Source organism: Tenrec ecaudatus, chromosome 1, assembly GCF_050624435.1.
Source record: "Tenrec ecaudatus isolate mTenEca1 chromosome 1, mTenEca1.hap1, whole genome shotgun sequence".
Lineage (NCBI taxonomy): Eukaryota > Metazoa > Chordata > Mammalia > Afrosoricida > Tenrecidae > Tenrec > Tenrec ecaudatus.
The window spans coordinates 187,490,938-187,513,040 of NC_134530.1; the positions used below are offsets into that span (position 1 = coordinate 187,490,938).

At 39.2% G+C, this 22,103-nt stretch overlaps 1 protein-coding gene across 8 annotated transcripts in view; it reads left to right on the forward strand.

The window, feature by feature from the left end:
- Positions 1 to 22,103, forward strand: part of RABGAP1L (RAB GTPase activating protein 1 like) — an 828,618-nt gene that overhangs the window by 596,502 nt on the left and 210,013 nt on the right. For all 8 annotated transcript variants that reach the window (XM_075527714.1, XM_075527698.1, XM_075527727.1 and 5 more), the window contains one exon: positions 15,817 to 15,858. In XM_075527714.1, the coding sequence (XP_075383829.1) occupies positions 15,817 to 15,858 (42 nt within the window). The remainder of the gene's footprint in view (positions 1 to 15,816; positions 15,859 to 22,103) is intronic.

Sequence of the window (22,103 nt, forward strand, 5' to 3'; positions counted from 1 at the left end):
GTAATCCAGGACAGATGATCCTGTCAGGGCCAGTGGTGAGAGTGGCAATACCGGGAGGGTGGGTGAAAAGGGGGAACTGATTACAAGGATCTACACATAACCTCCTCCCTGGGGGATGGACAACAGAAAAGTGGGTGAAGGGAGATGTCAGACAGTGTAAGATACGACAAAATAATAATCCATAAATTATCAAGGGTTCATGAGGGAGGGGGGAGTGGGGATGGAGGGGAAAAAATGAAGAGCTGATACCAAGGGCTCAAGTAAAAACCAATTGTTTTAAAACGATGATGGCAACAAATGTACAACTGTGCTTGACATAATGGATATATGTATGGATTGTGGTAAGAGTTGTATGAGCCCCCAGTAGAGTGATTTTTTAAAGAATTACATGCTATTTTCTGAGAGTTTCAAATCTTCCCAGTTAGAGATTTGACTGTGAGCTACAGGGCTGGTTTTTTTGTTTTGTTTTGTTTTTTGTTTCGTTTTTTGGGGTTTTTTGCATAAGATTCTGCTTTGTGATTTTGTTTTCTTTTGTTTTTAGTTAAATATTTTCATTTGGGGCTCTTATAGCTCTTATCACAATCCATAGGTCCATCCATCATGTCAAGCACATTTCTACATATGTTGCCATCATCATTTTCAAAGCATTTTCTTTCTACTTGAGCCTTGATATCAGTTCATTTTTCCTCCCTCCCCCACCCTTCCTCCCTCATGAACCCTTGATAAATTACAAATTATTATTTTCATATCTTACATTGTCCGCTGTCTCCCTTTACCCACTTTTCTGTTGTTCATCCCCCTGGGAGGGGGTTTTATATCAATCCTTGTCATCAATTCCCCCTCCACCCCCCCCCCCGCATTCCCCTTACCCTCCCAGTATCTCTATTCTCATTATTGGTCCTGAGGGGGTTATCTGTCCTGGATTCATTGTGTTGTGGCCTCTTATCTGTACCCATGTATATGCTCTTGTCTAGTCAGATTTGTGAGGTAGAATGGAGGTAGTGATAGTGGGGGAGAAGGAAGCATTAAAGAACTATAAGAAAGTTGTATGTTTCATCAGTGCTATACTGCACCCTGACTGGCTCATCTCTTCTTCTTGTGAGTTCTTTTTTTTTTTCAGATCATTAACCTTATTTTATTTTTATTTTTTTAACAATTTATTGGGGCTCATACAATTCTTATCACAGTTCATACATATACATACATCAATTGTATAAAGCACATCTGTACAGTCTTTGCCCTAATCATTTTTTTCTCCTCGTTTCTTTTTTTACATTTTATTAGGGACTCATACAACTCTTATCACAATCCATACATATACATACATCAATTGTATAAAGCACATCCATACATTCCCTGCCCCAATCATTCTCAAGGCATTTGCTCTCCACTTAAGCCCCTTGCATCAGGTCCTCTTTTTTTTCCCCCTCCTCCCTCCCCATTCCCCCCTCCCTCATGTGCCCTTGGTAATTTATACATCGTTATTTTGTCATATCTTGCCCTATCCGGAGCCTCCCTTCCCCCCCCTTCTCTGCCGTCCTTCTCCCAGGGAGGAGGTCACATGTGGATCCTTGTAATCAGTTCCCCCTTTCCAACCCACTCTCCCTCCACTCTCCCAGCATCGTCCCTCACACCCTTGGTCCTGAAGGTATCATCCACCCTGGATTCCCTGTGCCTCCAGCCCTCATATGTACCAGTGTACAGCCTCTGTCCTATCCAGCCCTGCAAGGTAGAATTCGGATCATGGTAGTTGGGGGGAGGAAGCATCCAGGATCTGGGGGAAAGCTGTGTTCTTCATCGGTACTACCTCGCACCCTAATTAACCCATCTCCTCTCCTAAACCCCTCTATGAGGGGATCTCCATTGGCCGACACTTGGGCCTTGGGTCTCCACTCTGCACTTCCCCCCTTCATTTAATATCGTATATATATACATATATACATATGCATATATACATATACACATACATACACACACTTATATCTTTTTTTTTTTTGCATGATGCCTTATACCTGGTCCCTTGTCTTGTGAGTTCTTAAGAAATCAGCTCCCACTTCTTTCTGAAGACCGTTATTGTTGTGTGGTTGCCTTTGTTTTCCAGAGCACATCTGATTGAAACCGCTAGTTTTCAGATGTGGAAATGGAAGTGAACCTTTCCCCTCTAAGTCAGAAAAAAATGGAAGATCATATGTCTGAATTTCAGTGCCAGTCCGCTGCGCTCACTGTCTGTATTTAAAAGGGAATCCAGAATAATTTCCAAATAACCTGGAAAGGAGGCTTAACCACAGCAAACCAAAAAAAGTATGTCACTAATTATAAGAAGAGATTAGTTGGAGAAGCATTTCATTACCATTAATTCATATTAAAGGCCTTTTTCATTGACCAACATCTCTTCATTTCATCCATTCATTCAACTAATTTCAAACCGTTTACCCAACAGGGATAGTGCCCTCAATGATGGGAAATATAACTCTAAAGCAGCGGTTCTCAACCTGTGGATCGTGAACCCTTTAGGGGTCAAAACTACCCTTTCACAGGAGTCACCCAATTCATAACAGTAGCAAAATCACAGTTATGAAGTAGCAACGAAAATAATTTTATGGTTGGGGGCTCCACAACATGAGGAACTGTATTAAAGGATCGCAGCATTAGGAAGGTTGAGAACCACTGCTCTAAAGAAACGAGCAGAATTCTGTCCTCATGCATCTCCCAGGGAGAGGCGGGGCGATATGTAGATGAAGAGCAGTGAGGTGAACACGGTGGTGTGGGGCTACAGGGTTCTTCTAAGAAGCACGAGGGAAATTACTGAAGCTTATACCTAGAAAAAGAGGAGGAGTTAGCACTTAAACTTGGGCCTAGTAAAAGAGGACAAAGCTAGTAGCCAAGTGAAGAAATAAAAATCAGTCCAAATATGGGCACATAGTCTAAGCCAGGGAATTCCCCAAGAAGAGCATCTACATGTGTATCGCTGCCAAAATACTGCCATTGAGTCAATGCTGACTCATAGTGGTGCCCTGTGAGTTTCCAAGACTGTAACTGTTGACAGGAGTAGAAAGCCCAGTGTATCTTCTTTGGAGCTGCTGCTGGTATCAAACTACCGACCGTGCAGTTCTCAACCCAACTTGTAACTACTACCCCACCAGGGCTCCTATAGGGACTATAAAGTGCCTTCTAGAAATTTTATAACACTGACTCAGTTTGGGTTCTAGCATCCTGGTCACCTCTCTCTTCCACTAACAAGTGTGGTATCATGCGCTTGTATTTTACCTCCTGCCAATGTCTTGGTTATGGGATGATTTGCCTATCTTTCTAAATAGATCTAGTCCCTGAGTTATGAATGACACCTATTCCTAGGTGTGTCTTTAAGTCAAATTGGTAGGTAAGTCAGAACAGGTTCTTAGAGTTCTTTTGTCTCCTTCTTTGCCTTTCATGGCAGTGATTCGGGTTTGGTTTAGTGCAAGAAAATGCTCAAAACCTTTTCATTGAGTTAGAGTTGCATGCACTGCAAGTAATACCGATTGCGATATCTGACCTTGTTGCTAGCAGGTTTTGGTTCCATTGTTTCAGTCAGGGCAGATCTACATAACTTTAAAGGGCCCCAATAATGTAATTCCAACAATGTTTCTGACATTCATAACTGAGACGCAGCATATATGCTCTTGCTTGTGTATACTAAGCAGTCTTCAAAATGCCCTGTACTTAGATTTGATGACTACTAAAAGACCGCAAAAGATTCATGGGAAAGTGGAATTTAAGAATACTGGAATTTTCCTACAAACTTGAAGTCCCCTCATACATATCTAAAATGCAAATGTATTTCTCTCATTTTATCTTCCGATTTCTGAAAGGCTCATGTCATTCAGATGTGACTAATATCTAAGAACTCCAGACTCTCTATATATGTACCTCCATCAGCACTTTATTTGTAAAAACAATGCAAGCCCAGTAAACAGTGAAAAAAATTTTACTTAATCATTTATGTCTAGATAGAGGAACTCCCTTCTTTAACCCCATTTAATTCAATATTGATGAAGGTCTGGTGATGTCATAGGTTACATATCAGGTTGCTAACCACAAGTTCAGCAGGTCAAAACCACCGGCTGCTCTACTGAGAGAAAGACGGGCTTTCTACTCCCATAAAGACTTGCAGTCTCTGAAACCCAATGGGCCAGTTAATACCTGTCCTGTAGGGTCGCTAGGAGTGAGTTCACTCTATGGCAGTGAGATTCACGATTGTAATTTATTATTTATGAAAAAAATGGACATGAATTGGTTAAGAAAAGAGCACATAATAAAACTGGGTTGAAAAGAAATCATTTACTTTTTGTATGGTTTATATTATATTTTTGAATTAATGAACATAAGGGAGCACATAACTAGGAGGATTTCTGCTTAAATGAATTTATATAGAAGTCTGTTGCGAAGTTCCAGGAAATCTTTAAAAAAAAATAACGAAAAAGTTGTGCTTGGTTTTCAGTGCTGCAATCCTGCCCTCTAGTGAGCAACCAGAAGCAGAACTCAAACGCCAGAATGTCACAGCATTGGCCTAGTTACTCCCTCAAACCACTCCTTAGCATTTTTAAGAAACTGAACCCTCAGAGCATCTACCATCGAAGAGGCAGAATAACTTAAAAGAGCATTGATTATTGTGTCTCGATATTTTTGCTATGGAACCTGTATGAGCAGTATCCAGAATATAAACAAATTCCTTCCCTATGTCTTTGAGAATTTGCAGCTAATTCAGACCATATGGTTCTTATTTAGCTTTCCTCCAGTCTAGTGTGAGAAGAGGCTGAAAGTCTCTCCTGGTGATTTAAAAGGTGCCATATGCATCAAGTAAAGGTAATTGTGATGAAGAATTTGTTGGTACAAAGGGTTGGTTGAGTCGTTTCAAAGTAAGAGTATTTTTAGTTAATATTTAAGCAGAGTAAGGAGGAGTTGTCTTTAAGTCCTAGGGACAGGGACTGCTTGTACAAGGGGTCTTCAAAAAATTCATGGGAAACTGGAATTTAAAATTATGAAAATTTCCCATAAACTTTTTGAAGTTAAAAAAAATTAAATTTAAAAAAAACTTTTTAAAATCCTCTGATATTTAAGTGCAGTTGACATTTGCTGCTTTATATTTACATGGTGTGCATTACTTTCACTTTCTTTTTGTAGAAACACAAATTACTTCACAGACCAAAAAAGTAAAGAATTAATTGAAGAGCAGCCAAAGGCATAGTGTCCTGTCTGCTTATTGTATAAAACAGGCTACACAAACAACCAGACGGCTTTGAAGCAATGGTTTTATAATTAAGCTTATGGATGCTACACTTACAACCCCTCTTATGATATATGGAGAAGGGCACAGCGTCACTTCTGAAATATTTGTGCCCAAAATACAAAATCTGAATTTAACCAATAGGAAACATTACAAAAAAACTGGCCGGTCGTCTTCAAAAGTGATTGGGGCAGGGAATGTATGGATGTGCTTTATACAATTGATGTATGTATATGTATGGATTGTGGTAAGAGTTGTTTGAGTCCCTAATAAAATGTAAAAGAAGAAAAGAGAAAAAAATAATTAGGGCAAAGACTGTACAGATGTGCTTTATACAATTGATGTATGTATATGTATGAACTGTGAAAAGAATTGTATCAGCCCCAATAAATTGTTAAAATAAAAAAAAAAAAGAAAAAGACTGGGAACCATCTCAGATTAACTGAGACGAAAGAGACATGGCAAATAAATTCAGTGTATGAGCTATGATTAGAAGTTTGTTACAGACATTTATTTTGTTCATGGGCCAGGACTTGGGGAAGGGCTCAACAGAGCATTTCATCTCTGATCCACATGGAACTAGCGGGGCTAACTAGAGCTGAAGTTTATTTCTAATGTAACTCTTTCAATAACATTCCTGCTTCCTTGGTCTCCCTCCCCTCCCCAGCTCAGCACCCCCCTCCTTCGTATGTGACTTCTTAGAGTATGTGGAGCTAAGTGTAACTCATTTTTTGTTTTTGTATTTATTTTTATTACATAGTCTTCCAAGATGGAGTTCTCTAAGAGGTAATATATATACAAGTTGCCAATCTGTTAAGGTCTGGACATCACTTCACCACATTCTCCTGATAAAATCAGCAGCAAAACCTCCGCCTTTTAAAAAATGAGAGAGATTTGAACAAAGTCACACTGAATTAGCAATAGAGCTAGAATTAGTAAAGAAAAAAAAAGAAAACGTTTGTTTTTGTCTAGAAGGACTACACCCCAGTCTGACTTTACCACTTTTTAATAGTGCTATGCCTCTGGACCTCAGTTTCCATATCTTTAAAATAATGGACTACATAAGTAGGGATACAATTAATGAAAAATATTTGTAAGATGCAGATTAACTTCTGGGCTATGGTAGGTAATAAATAGGCCTAGTAGGAGTTTCTACCATTAACTGACCACTTTCCAAGTACTCATTTGATCTTTATATGATTTAACATGTATTTCACTTCCTGGGATGACGTGGCCTATTTGCGGTGGGTTAGAAAGGGAGTGGCTCAAGCTGTATCTGTCTCCAGTCCAGCCCCATTTACTTGGCCTAGTCTTGGCTCCATACTCCCTCACTGCCTTGCTAGCATTTCCATTCCTACATGTCTGCATTTCCTCTTTTAGTTTGCTCTCTATGGACCGGGTGCTGATGTGCATTTGGCACTTTTTGACACCACCTTTCCAGCCTTTGTTCTCTCTGCTGTCAGCTTCGTTTTTGACAGCGTCTCCCGCAATCTGTCAGCTCCCTCTGAGCCCTGATTGTCTGCTCATCAGAGCCAGGATGTTCCGTGTCTTTGTTTCCCTGAGTGCTCCGCTGTCAGCCTTTCGTTATGCAGGAAGGTGGGTGCTTTGTTGTTGGCCTACCCCGGATCACCTAGAGCTGCACTTTGGAGCAATTATTTAATTTGGGGCAATTACTCGTAGGTGTTCTTTAAAGTTTGCCAGACTGTGACTAAAGTTTGAAACTGCAAGACTGGCAGAAGTTTGGAACTGCAGTGTCCCAGTCAGTTAAGGAACTACTTCTTCATGCACACAAGACTGAGTTCCATGTGCTATCACTGTGGAAAGGTGGTGGCCCTTTCCACAGCAAGCTGGGCTTTCATTGCCTGACATCCTGCAGTCGGCCATTTGTGCACGCGTGCACGTGTGTGTTCAGTATAAAGACAAATAACAGAACTTGACTTGGGTGGCAGGGACCCCTTTGTTACCTTGCTGTCTCTGCTCCCATAGTTTACTTGCCATGAAACAGAAGGCATCACTTTCGTCCCTTAGAAATTCGGTGACAAAAAAAAAAAAAAGAAAGAAATTTGGCAACACATGGCATAATCTCCAAGTCAGAGATTTATGCATTCATCCACTTACTCTTCGAGCCATCTTCTCTCATCTAGTGGCTAAACGTAGGGCTTCTAAAATTAGCCTACTTATGAAAATTGTGGATCTGCCATTAAATGGCTATGTGATCTGGGGTATTTATTTTGTTGTACTTGTCTGTAAAGTTGAATTTAAGGTTGTTGTGAAGATTGATAAAGACACACTTTTAACATAATTCAGATGTTGGCACATAGAAAATACTCTCTGTGTGTTGGCTTTTTTTTGGAGTTAAACTCTACTATAACAGTGTAATAAATGAATAGTAAATGCCTATAACAAATGAATATCAAGTAGCTATAGCCGCACATTTACCTATTACTCTTAATCTTAATAATTCTTCAGAATTTTTAACATTTTTAGTTCTACAAAGCCCACTTATTTACCTCTCAGCAACAAATGAATTGTTTAAAATTAATGTTCCTGAAAGCAGGAGGCCTCTTTACCTTTTAAAAGTGGATGACAAAAAAAAAATACGCATTTCTCACTTACAGATACAATTAGGTTCCAGAGACCAGGTTTGTGTGCAAAAATGGGCCTATGTAAAAATGCATCATTACTTAACTGCCAAAGTGCATCATAACATAACTGTCAAATCACTGAGGATGGCGCCCAGCCAAGATGACATGTACCTTTCACCATCACAGCCAGCATTTCTCTTGCCTCACAGCTCAGCATTTGTTACTGCAAGACAGACATCATTAGTGCACAAAATATTCAGTAGTCTTTTTATTATTGTCAAATGAAATATTGGATAACAAGATAGTCAATAAATGAGTAGTCCGTGTATTTTTCAGCTCAGTTAAGCATATGTTGAATCATGAAAGAATAGATGAAAAATAAAGTAGTGGTTGTTATAGAAAAGTGAAGGTTAATTTGCTATAATTTGGGAGTAAATCCTAGCTCCAACTTAAGAACAGTTAGTTCTTACATCATGGCCCTGCTCTATACTTGCCGTTAGGAAAGTAAACCAGAACATATGGGTACTACAGCAAAATGTAGCAAAGCTTTTAGATGGTGCTCAGCTATCAGATAAAATAGCATTTGGGGTCTTAAAGGCTTGTCTGAAAACAAGCAGCCATCTAAGTGAGAGGTCAGTGAAGTCCACATGGAAGAAGGACACCATCATCAGTGACTGAAGGATTGGAATCCATATAATCCGAAGTCAAAGGGGGGACCAGTATGAGAGCCTAAATTGTGAGAATCCGGTGAGCAGAAGGTGATGGATAGCAACAGGAACTCAAGATTAATTTGTGGAACTACATAGGAAATACACCTCCGGAGAACTCCCCATATCTAAATTGATGGATGGGAGGAAAGTGGTGACTAAACAGTGTGCTCGGGAGAGAAGAGTATAGAAAGTGAAGAGTTAAAACTTTGTCAGTAAATCCACACTATGATGCAGGCTGCACCTGATCTGGTTTCCAAAGTTTTCTGTATTTTTGGTTTGTGTTGTTTTGTACAGGTTTTGTTTGTTTATATTAGAGTATTTCTCAGAAGTTTTATGTCTGTTGAAGTCACCCTGCTACATGATTTTCCATTTTTCAGTATCTGAAACCCAAGATTAATGAACCTATAAGGACAACAATTCGAATAAAGGGTTTGGGGGAAACAGGGTAAGGAATGGTGGGGGAGTAAAGGGAGACAATGTCGGGGAGTCCATGTAGAAAAAAATGTTTGGAAACAGATTGTGGTAGCAATTGACATGATTGAAATATGGAACAATATGATATATGTATATTAACTCCCAACTGAAGAAAAACTGAACAGGAATAAAAATGAAAGTTAAAATTGTTTGCTTGAGAGCTGTGCTAAGAACCAATGCTTACATCAAAACTATTATTTTAAAACTAAGCTATTTCTATCATTTATTTATTAACTGGCTTATGGAAGGTTCCAATGACTTAATCCTAGCCACTGTCATCATGTCATTTCGGTTCCTGACTCATAGCATCCCAGTACAGGATTTCTGAGACTGTAAATCTTTACAGAGCAGACAGTGAAACAGCTGGTAGGGTGGAACTGCCAACCTTGTGGCTACCAGCCTAACACATAACCCTCAGTGCTTCCAAGGTTTCTTTCATACTTAATCATACCACTCATTATATTTATGAAGGAGAATAACTCGTATTAAAAAGAAAAATTAAATATTTAAAAAATATCCCATTGAGGTTGCTTCTTTTCCTCTCCCTTTAGGAATATTAACTTATGTTTAGTTGTTAAACTTTATTTTCTGAAATGGAACCATTGCACATTGTATAAACCATATCTACTGATGGAATAAATAAGTGAAAATTTCTACTGCTGTATATACCACACACACACACACACACACACACACACACACACACACACACACACACACATACACATCTCAGTTAACTGTGGAAAGAAAAAAGAAAAAAAGATCTTTATGCCTCTACCAGGTCCTTAACAATAACAAACATTCCAAACTGTGATCATGGGAGGTGTCACCACCCACTCAGAGGCAGTTGATGGCCTTCTGGTTTGTGGATGTTAAGTGCCAGCACTTGGTAGACTGTATAGCTGCAGCTTGTCTGACTTTGGCCCGGAAGGGGTTAGCCCTGGGAGTCATGGGGCCTGGTGTCTGAGGGAGAAAGGTATCCCCTTAGGAAATTGAGATACATCTTTTACTAGAATAAAGAACTTAGTAGAAATCGGGAATAACAAGTTTTTCCTGATTATTGTTTGCACAGTATGACTACTTTATCCCAGTTTAACTTAAGGCTCATGGAGGCTTTGTTTTCCTGGCTTTTTAAGGCTGATAGCTGCGCCTTCTTATGAGCAGGGACACCTTATTATATATTCTGAACTTGTTGAAAGAGCACATGGCTGCATATTTCTAGTTACTGAAACAACTCATTAACATCAAGTTTTAATTTTTTTAGAATATTATTTTTCCCTTTTTTAGCATTTTATTAGGGACTCATACAACTTTTATCACAATCCATACATATACATACATCAATTGTATAAAGCACATCTATACATTCTTTGCCCTAGTCATTTTCAAAGCATTTGCTCTCCACTTAAGCCCTTTCATAAGGTCCTCTTTTTTCCCCTCCCTCCCCACTCCCCGCTCCCTCATGAGCCCTTGATAATTTATAAATTATTATTTTGTCATATCTTGCCCTATCCGGTGTCTCCCTTCACCCCCTTTTCTTTTCGCTGTCCATGGTACTTTCAACATTCCTTCACCATAAATCGAGTTCACTGACTTTTCTTCAGTCTTCATTTTTTAACGTCCACCTTTCACATGCATATGAGGTGATTGAAAATACCATGGCTAGGGTCAGGTGTACTTCACTCTTCAAAGTAATATCTTTGATTTTCAACATGTTAAAGACACCTTGTGCAGCAGATTTACCCAAAGCAATGTGTCATTTGATCTCTTGACTGCTGCTTCCATAAGCATTAATTGTGGATCCAAGCAAGAAAAATCCTTTACAACTTCAACCATTTCTCCGTTTATCATAATGTTACCTATTGGTCCAATTGTGAGGATTGGGTTCTCTTTACATTGTAACCCATACTGAAAGCCTGAAATCCTTGATCTTCATCAGCAAGCACTTCAAGTCCTCTTCACTTTCAGCAGGCAACTCGTGTCATCTGCATACAGCCAGTTGTTAATTAAGCCTCCCTCCAGTTCAGATGCCACATCATCTTCATATAATCCACCTTCTCTAATAATTTTCTCAGTGTATATGGTGAGAGAATACAATGCATACCTGATCCATAGCTTTTTTTATTTTAAAGCAAGCAGTATTCCTGTTTCAGACCTGCAAGGTGACTAAAAGTTATAATCGTATGGATCCTGTTAATTTTTTTAATCATTTTCTTGGGAGCTCCTACATCTCTTATCACAATCCATACAGATCCTGTTTCTATCCATCCAGTAAACCTGATTTCTTATGATTTTCAGTTTTGTTCCACATTTCTCTCCCACTCTACCTAAGACTTTCAGATTTTCAGAGAGGTTGGTAGTACTAACTGGGAAACATCTAGCGCTTGGTCTCGGGGTTGTGGAGATTGGTGTTTACATTGTCCATTATCCATGGAACTGTTTCCATATGTCTTTCACTTCTTCATCACTCCTGTCTCGTTTGGATAGAGAGCTCCTTGTTAAGTACATGCATTGTTTTGAACATAATATGAAGCAACAAAGCCCATATAGAAAGAAGCGCACCGGCCTGTGTGATCATGAGGTCTCGATGGGAATAGGTATCAGAAGATCAGAATTAAGCGAACAAATCTATGTGAAGGAGTGTGGGTATAGTGGAGACCCAAAACCCACCTGTAAAATAATAGATAGACAGTCCCTCCCAGAAGGGCCAAAAGGAAGGGATGATATATCCAGGGTACGGTATAGCACTGATGAAACACATAACTATCCAATAGTCAATATTTCCCTACTGTAATGGTTCAGTTCTACCTCATTACCTTGTTAGACTTGTATATGGTTATTGGTAACATTAAAACCATTCAATTCATGAAAGCCAATATAGGTAACACCCCCCCCCCGATAAAGTGATTTGAATAATGGTTTCCTGAGTATATGGGAAGAGATGGGGGAGGTGGGGAGAAGGGGGGCTGATAGCAATGATGACTGTATAACTCCACTCGAGGGGAGCACAAATCAGAATTGTAGGTGAATGGATATATTAGTGTAAGATACGTCAAAAAATTTAAATATATATATAACAACGATAAGGATCCCGTGGGAGGGAGGGGACAAAGGTGAACAGATATCAAGGAGGTCAAGAAGAATGTTTTGAAATTGATTGTGGTAACAAGTGTGCAATACTTCTTGATGTCACTGAACTATGGAATATTACGATATTTGTAAGACCTCCCAATAAGATGATTTTTTAAGATTCCTGGTTGTTGATGGCTCCAGCCTGTCTGTGTTGTTGTCCCAGTTGATGTGGAAGCAGATCACCCAGGGTTTGAAGATAAAATGTTATACCAAAGATGAGTGAAGGCTGGCTTTTGGATAGGGTCTCCCACAGCTCAGAGGTAGAGTACTGGTTGTTGACATGGTAGTCAACCCCTCTCCATGGTAGATAAACCCCTCTCCATGGTAGGTACAGGGGATAGCCACACCCACAGCATGGATCTTGGGATGGACTAGAGCCATTAACTTGAAAGTCCAACATGTGCCTCCCTCCTGGTATAGAGCAAGCAGGTCAGCACCGGTTTTAGGATCTTATCAAACACCACTCTCAGCTGAGCCAATAAATGATCCTCAACTCCAAGTCCTAGACTGCCAGGATCTCATCTCATTCAAAGCTCATCTCAAACTGGAAGGGACTGTGGAAAGGACTCAGTTCTCCAGCATTACCATGTTGAACCCTAACACCTTGGCCATAGTCTACCTGAGCCAGGGCTGTTGTTCTTGATGAAGTTGGACCAAGTTAAGGTCTTTGTCTTATATGTTAAGGGGAAGAACTCTGAATTGTGCTCATGCAAAAGGTGTACATAACAAAAAATGAGACATTTAAACAGAATAAGGGGATACGGTGTGGTTTTAAAATTGGGAAAGTTCTGCATTAGAATTGTACTCTTTCACAATAGTTAGGCTACATGCTAAACAAATTATCCAAGAAGTTGGGCTATATGAAGAACTCTGTGGCATCAGGTTTGAAAAAATGTCTTATTAATGACAAATGATAATACAGATGACATAGCCTTGCTTGATAAAAGTGAATAAGACTTGGAACACTTCACTAATGAAAATCAGTATTTTTAAAAAAAATTTTCCTTCAGTATTCATTACATCTCACTAGATAAAGAAAACGAAAATATTCACAATGTGACCAATAAGCAACATCCTAGTACGTGGAGAAAATATTGAAGGTATCAGGTATTTAATTTTGTTTTAATCTATAATAAACCAACACCATGGGAGCAGCAATCAAGAAATCAAACTTATTTCATTGAGCAAATCTATGTTGGAAGAAGAACAGCCAGAACGATTCTTGGAAGTGAGGATGATAAGACTCCGTCTCATATACTTGGAACATGTCCTCAGGAGAGACATTGTGCTTGGTAAAGTAGATGGTCCAGGAAAAAGAGTACAAGTCGCAATGAGATGACTGACCCAGTGGCTTCAGCAATGGGCTCGAACAGCATTGGTGGATATAGATAGCCTTGAGCTGGCCCGTTTTACCCTGCATAAAATGGGGAGCACAGTACAGGCTGTTAGGAGAATCAATGAGATTTCACTATTCCTGCGAAAGCAAAGAAGGGTTCGCGGTATATGGCAAGGAGATTTAGAATATAGCACAGCTGGTTGACATGAAATGGAAATTTCTGAGAGCACGGTGAAAGGATTTGGGAAGGAAAGGAGTGAGAAATGAGGTTAGGAAAAAGAGCCTGAGATTATGGAGATTAGAGAGAAAGGAGGGGCTTACATTTTGAGGTGTAGCAGGGAAAATAGAACTAGAAGCATGGTTGATTTAGCCCCAATAGCAGATTGATAGGCACTAAGGTTGTGCGAATTGACTGCTGCCTGAAAGCAGAGCCTCCCAGGTGAAGTGGGTGTCGAGTGAGTGAGCGAGCAGCGCAGCTTATGCTTCTCTTGGCCTGCAGGTTTGGGCAGCAGTAGGCAGCAGCTAATGGTTGAGCTCCCAGATTTAAATGTTGCTAATTTGACTTAATTATCACCCAAGTCTTTGGTCTATGTAGTATTTCCTCTGTTTCCCAATTGCTAAATTGTGATTAAACTAGCTTAAGATCAATGTTGACTTGGAAAATATTGTGTTATATATATTTTTTTACCTTTTAAAAAACTAATCTAGGATCATTGCTTGGTGTAGTGAAGAGCTATGGTAATTTGTCTTTTTGCCTTCTGGTCTGACTATAACTATAGCTGATTTTTTCCCCTGAAAATATTAATTCCATAAACCCAAAACCTCAAACTAAGTATTTTTTATTTATGATTCATCCTGCTACCTCTGTGACATGTTTTGGGAGCGCAAATGAAAGGTTGCCATAGCAAAGGATAATGGGAATGCACGCTGAGTATCTGGTTCTAATCTTCTTTTCTGATTTTGGAAACAAAGACCATGTTTTATTAGGAGTTTTTTTACATAATTTATTTAGTCGATGAGACGCAGAGATTATATTTGAATTTATGGGAGATCCCACCTCATAGTTGAAATGTCTTTCTCCCCATTTACAGTGACTTGAAAGACAAGAAAACAACACATTCATTAGCCACTTTGTTTCTGATTCTGTTATCTGGAACATTCCCTGTCTCTTGAACTTAATATTTCAGGATCTCTTCAGAGACTTTGGACTGAACCCAGCATTTAAAATTCAGCCCAATATGGTTTCTCAGGAAACAGTTTAATTTATTTCTAAGGAAATATTACTCTGGTTCTCTATAAATTTTTTATTACAATCTGACAACCTTTTTCTTACCAGAAAGTGAAGTAAGAAAAGGAAGAAAATAAAGGGAAGTCTGGCAGAGACCCCTTAATTACCATCCTCAGTTGTATAACTACTTCTTAAAAACAAATGATTAAACAAACAAACAAACAAGAAACAATAACAGCCATTGTGGAATGCTAGCAGAATGGTCACTCTCACTGCCATCCAGTTGATGCTGACTCCAAGCCACCCTGTAGGACAGGCTAGAACTGCCCTTGACTCTAACTCGGGATGGGAGCAGAAAGCCCAGTCTTTCTCCCTCAGCGCATCTGTGCTTTCTAAATGTGACCTTGTGGAGAGCGCCCAGCTAGTACCCACTCACTACCGGGCTCCACTAGGAGGGTTAGAGTGGCCTTTATATGTGGGCCACTGACATTTAACATCATCACCCAGATGTTAGACGAGGAGAGTTTGTTTTGCTTTGTTTTAAACTTCTATGTCACCCTGCCATCTTGAGCAAGAATCTTCACTTCCACAAGTCTTAAGTCCCACCCACTGCCATCAAATCAATTCTAATTCATAGTGACCTTGTGTAGAGATTCCTAAACTATATATATTTCTGAAGCAGAGAGTCTCATCTTTCACCCTCGGACCAACTTGCTTGTTTGAACCACTGACCTTGGTAATTAGCAGCCTAACATGTACCCTCCAGTGCCAGTAGGGACCCTTTTCACAAGCCTCAGACCCATGGGTATAATGCAGAAATGGTTTGAAAGAAAATAACTTCATCTGTTGTAAGTAGAGTAATTTTTATATGAGCATCAATTGCTCATCTATGAGCACTGAATTTTGAAATAAGCCTCTCACAGAAGGCAATTGCCTTTTTCTTAAGCTCGTGGTTTAGCTATTGTAAGTGAAAATGGAAGTAAGCACTTTTTATTAAAAGGATTGTATTACGACAGTCTCTGGTAAGCACTTAACAAAGCAGTGATCAGTGTAGTAGTGTTGATTTTTCCTTTGTTTTTCTATTTCAGGGTTTGAACATAATCTTCCATGTAGCCTTGGCTCTCCTGAAGGTAAGTCTGCCTCTGTCGTTAAACTGCCAAAGCATCTTAACCTCTCTCAAGTCTGAAAAACTTCCATATTACAGCCTTTGACTTGTTTGGCCTTCCAACCTTGCTGAAGTAATGAAACAAAAGAACTTGTATGAGGATGATAGTCCTCTTCTCCCTACCTCACTGGATAGATACATTGTTGTTTATTTGGGGTTGTTTTTTTTTTTTAGGTTTTCTTTTCACTAATTTAATCTTCCTATGCTAGCACCCTTCCCGTTCCAATTGGAGATGTCTTCACTTGGATGTGTTGAGAATTATAAGAGAAAAAGTTAAAAGCCTGGTTTCTGTACAAATTATGGCAACTTGTTTCTTAAAGTATTTCTTCCCAGAATAACATCCCTGGAGGTACCTAAACATATGATGGAATTACTAAAAAGCTTCTCTAATACAATGACTAAAAAAGAAAGTACCACATTTCAATTTTCAGTTCTTTCCCTGGTAGATGGAAATTTATCAGACACTTTAGAATTCAATTATAATTACTTTGCTGAGTTTTATATCAACATATCAATGCAGCTTTAGCATTGGGGTAACAGCAAGACATGCGCTGCAGAGTGAATGAAAATAACTCAGCTGGTTTTTGCCCTTCAGTCAAAGATGACATTCTGTTATTGAAGGCGATAATTGCTTTATTTATAAAAAGACACAGGCTCACCCTTTTCCCAGTACAACAGGGTGGTTAAATCTGTAGACACCAGACTTGGTTTGGGTTCTAATTTGAGCTCTAGTATATGACCTTGGCTTGTTACTCTAAGTAATCAGCCAGAGATTCAACATGATAGAAACTAATTAGGTGGCATGGTTTTTATACCTTAGGCTTCTAAACACAAGAAAGATGAATCTTTCCACTCCCATAAAGATTTACAGTCTTGGAAACCCCCAGGGCGATTCTACTCTGTCCTACAGGGTTGCTGTGAGTTGGAATTGACTCAGTGGCAGCACGTGCTTGAATTTATGAAGTTTTTATAAAAATTAAATTAAATGCATAAAAGTACTTAACATAGTATTTAGAAAATTTGATTACCAAATAGATTTTAGGTGACATTATTATAGGGTACCCTAATGGCATTGAATCACAAGCTGGGCTGCTAACCTTAAGGTCAACATTCCAAACCCACCAGCTGCTCTGCAGTAGAAAAATAAGAGAAACTCACAAAGACTTTCAGCCTCAAAAACCCAAAAAGCAGTTCAACCCTGTCTTTACAGGGTCACTGTCAGAATCACCTTGATGGGCAGGGAATTTGTTTTGATTTGGCCATTATTATGATTACTGTTGCTATTTCCAGAATAAATTAGATGTACTTCTGATTCCCCAATCATCTTTCCTACAACCCCTAAAAAATAATGACAGTATCTGATGACTGAATATCTCAGGGGAGCCTTGCTCAACCATTCACTTGCCTTTATTCAAAACAAAGGCAAAAATGTATTGACTTGATGCAATTCAAGAAGTGGGTTTTATACTTTACATTGTTCATCTTTTTTTGTGTGGGTGTTTTCAAATAAATGTTATGCCAGTTACTTTGGAAGATAGGGAAATGTTGAAAATAGTTTTAATAAAAGAATGTATTTGCTTGTGTCTGTCAACGGAGCCATATTTTTTTTCTTTTTCCTTTTCATTCAAACAAATCACAGTAAGAAACTTTACAATTTGTCTTCTGAGGAAGGCTGGAATAAAACTCTTGAATTCTAAGGAGCCCTGGGAGTGCAGGGGGTTATATGTCCGACTGATAACCACAAGATTGGGTTTTCGCACCAGCTGTTCCACAGGGAAAGGATGGGGGTAGCTGTGCTCTAAGAGTGAGTTAGTCTTGGAAACTCCATATGGGGTTGTTATGAGTTGGAATGAACTCAGTGGCTGTAGGCGTGGTTTGGTGTTTGGTGAGCAATGGCAGTATGTAAGTTAGTCTAAAAGCAAAACAAAACTTTAAGGTATAAGGAAGTCCAATAAAGTTCTGGTTTCCTATCCTATTTTGTTGTTTCAGCTTAATACTCTATCCAACCCAATAAAAACAGTCTCTGTCCAGTTGATCCAAACTTCTGACAACTTCCTATGTCAGAGTAGAACTCACCATAGTGTATTTGATGGCTGATTTTAGTTTTTGGTTTTTTCCCCTTAAGTAGATTTTCCATTTTTTTCTAATGGTTTGTACTAGTAGTTAATTATTTTTCTGATTAGCAGTTTCAATTATTTTTGGCCATGTTAATCCTTACCAGGTTACTGGCATGAAAGGTTTTAAATATCTTGAGCATGTGACGAAGATGACAAAAAAGAAGGTCTTCTTAACACGATGCGTGCTATCTAGTTGATTTCATCTCTTAGTAACCCTATGGGACAAAGTAGAGTGGCCTTGTAGGGTTTGCAAGGCTGTAATCTTCACAGAAATACATTGCCAGGTCTTATTTCTTGTGAGTTTAAACTGATGGCCTTTAGCCATTTTGCCACCAAACCTTCTTTTTCATAACGGAACCCATTGTCATTCAGTTGAATCTACCTCATAGCAACCCTGTTAGACAGAATAGAATTGCCCCATAGGATGCCCAAGGTTGTAATCTTTATAGAAGTAGACTGTCATATTTTTCTCTCACAGAACAGCTGGTGGGTTCAAACCACCAACCTTTTGGTTAGGAGCGGAGCATGTAACCATTGCTCCATGAGGGTTCATGCTTCTTATCACTAGTGGCCTTTATTTACATCCCTTTCTACTATGAATCATGGAGCTGATCCCATATAGACAGATTGTATAGAATTGAATTGAAATATACTTTAATTGATCTCTTTTACTCCTCCTGTAAAAAGAATATTCTAAGCACATATGACAATGGTTAAATGTTTTTAAGTTTTATTGACATAATTCATATACCATAAAATTCACTGGTTTAAATATATTTAAAAGGGTCATGTATTCATCACCACAATCAATTTTAGGACATGTTCTTCATTGTTGAACCAATTATTATTAGCTTCCCATTACTTCCAACCTCTCCCCCAAGTCCTCTGCCCCATGACTACAAAATTATTAATCAAGTTACTATATCTATGGATTACCTACCCTGGATTTCATATAAAGAAAATAATAACAAAAAATACCAACGACAACAAAATAGAACAGAAAAACATCAATCCAATAGAAATCAGAAGAGAATATAAACTAGAACAAGTTAAAAATAGGTAAAATAAATGATAATATGCTAAATTTTAACCCAACTATATCCAGTTATCCACTTTCCAATGCACTCTCATCTTAGGGCAAACCTATTCACATCCCTGATCAATGGTTCAAGGGAATTCCATGGAAGTTCAATCCCTATGGTAACTCTGCAAATGGATTTGGGGCCAGAACCTTCTAATGTGATCTTTTTCAGAGCAGTTGGTAGTAGTAGCTGGGCACCATCTAGTTCTTCTGGTCTCAGCACTATGGATGTTTGCATGGTACATTAGTCAATTGGACTAAATGTGTGCACATGCCTGTCAATCTTCATCATTCTTCTTTTGTCCAGATTGGGAGAGACCCAAGCTACACCTTATATGACTGGTCACAAGCTTTTAAGACCCTAGTCACTACTCACCAAAATAGAATGTGTAGAACATTGTCTTTGTGAACTATGTTTTGCCGGTGGACCTTGCTATCCTCCAAAACTACGGTCCTGATTTCTCAGCAACACATTCTCTGAAGGTTTGGTTGTGTATAAGTTTTGATAACATTGACCCCAGCATGCCCACCATATTTACGGTTATAACTACAGCAAAAGTAAATACAGTGATACCTCGGTTGTTGAGCTCAATAAGTTTCAAACACTGAGAAGTTTGAGAACTGAATATGTTCCTTTCCCATAAGAAATAATGGATAAGTGACTTTTCTTTTATAGGGACTTGTGCTGATTGCACTTACCTCAGTGTATTCATGTTGTACTTGTCCTTTTGTCATTAGCTAACTTCAGTCAGCATAATTTCCTCCAACTTTTTGCATGAGACAATGTGCCTCGTGCGATCATCAGTGCTTTTTAGTGATGCATAGTACTCCATTGTGTGTATGTGCCAAAGTTTTCTAATCCACTCATCTATTGATGGAAATTTAGGTTGTTTCCAGTTCTTTGCAATTGTGAATTGTGCTTCAATAAACATTGGAGCACAGATGACTGGTCATGGTCTATTTTTTACCTCTACTGGGTATATGCCCAGTAGAGGGATTGCTGGGTTATCGGGCAACTGAATTTCCATTTGGTTTAATTATCACCAGATGGATTTCTACAGTGGCTACAGATCCCTACTATCCTCACTCTAGTCCTGCCTTTCAGTTCAAACTAGATCGGCTCCTTTCATTTCTGCCTAAACTGGAACATGTACACTGGTACAGAGAAGAGCTCATGACACACGGAATCCAAGTCAGATAATCCCCTCAGGAACAGAAATGGGTGTAGTGATACTAGGAGGATATGGGAGAGGAAGAAAGGAAAGGAGGGGAAACCAATTGCAATGATCAACCCATAATACCCACCCCTCACCCCCAGGGGGGACAAACAACAGAAATGTAGGTGAAGGGAGATAATGGTCAGTGTAAAATATATAAATCATAATTTCTAATTTAGCAAGGGGTCAGGAAGGTAGGAGGTGGGGAGAGAAGGAAAAAAGAGGAGCTGATACCAAGGGCTCAAATAGAAATTAAATGTTTAGAAAATGATGATGGCAACATATGTACAAATGTGCTTGATACTTTGATTGTTATAAGAACTGTAAGACCCTCCCAACAAAATTGCTGAAGAGAAAATAGGTGCAAAAGCAAATATGGTGAAAAAGGCAGATGGTGTCCAGCTATTAAAAGATATAGTGTCTGGGGTCTTAAAGGCTTGAAATTACACAAGTTGCCATTCAGCAGAGAAGCATCAAGTCCACATGGAAGAAGCACACCACTAGTGCAATCATGAGGAGTCATAGGGACCCGGTAATAGGCATCAGCAGACACATAACAAACAAACAAGGAAAAACATATTGTTGAGAACGAAGGGGTTGGAGCAGATGTCCAAAGCCCATCTGTAGACAATGGAACAGTCCCCCCCACAGAGGGGCCACAGTATTTCCATGTGTCTTGTCAGTTACAATATCTCCCAGGGAGTGAGCAGAGAGAAAACAGTGTTCTCACCTCCAAGGAGGAAAAACCAGCTCTCCCAGAATCCTTAGGGGAAGTCCATACCCACACAGAGGCCTCAGTGGCTATGACCTGATTGACAGACTAGACTCCACTCCTTCACTCTTCATCCTCTCAAGTCCCAAATTGACACTAGATTATGCAACTACCACAACAGTAAATAAAATTAAGTTATTTCCCATTATGTTTTATTATTTAAAAACCTGTGGCTTTTCAGAATAGTGTACTAACCAAGGCCTTCACTTTAAAATCTCCACTAGGATTCCCTCACAACAACAGAGTGAACCTGTCTTTCATAGGCTTGTGGCCTGGCAGTATCTTTTCCTCTTTAATAATGAAGGTCTGATTAGGCATCCCCCCCCCCAAAAAAATGTCCACTTTCTTCGCAGTTGAACACTTGCTGTGGAACAAAGCCCTCAGCCTGCACATAGTAAGCAAATCCAGCCACACGTCGGTCAGCTTCTTCCAGGGCATTCATCCCTTCCCTGTGCCTGTTCTCTGCATGTTTCAAACGAGCCATAGCTGGCTTTGAACACTTTGGGATGCTCAACACTCTTTCCCACAACACTTTTCATGAAATCACCACGGAGGTGTCTAACCTTTGCGCATCTAACTGTGCTATGCTGTCCCCTTCAAGTTATTTGTAATTTATCCAAATCAACAGTAACTTTTCAACCTCTTCAGTGGTCTGGTTTCTTTGTTTCATGGTTAACAATTTCTCACCTTTTAATACATTAGCCATGTTGACTACTTTTTTTTAATGTTAGTAATGTCAACTTAGCCATGTTGTATTCACACACCAAGTCAGACAAGCGGAGACTTGAATCAGGTTTTGCAATGATCTCGTTAACTCTATTGTGAGTCTCACAGTAGCTTTACTGCTGATACCACTAACTTTTTTTAGAGCCATGCTTACAGTATTTTATACCCCCCAAAACCTATAACAAATATTTTAATTCACTAACATGAGCACTAGATGTGTGTGAGCGTGGATGGCGTGTAGACTGAAGCATCACCCTGCGTATCTACAGCAAGACAAGTTGCATGATTCACTCTCAG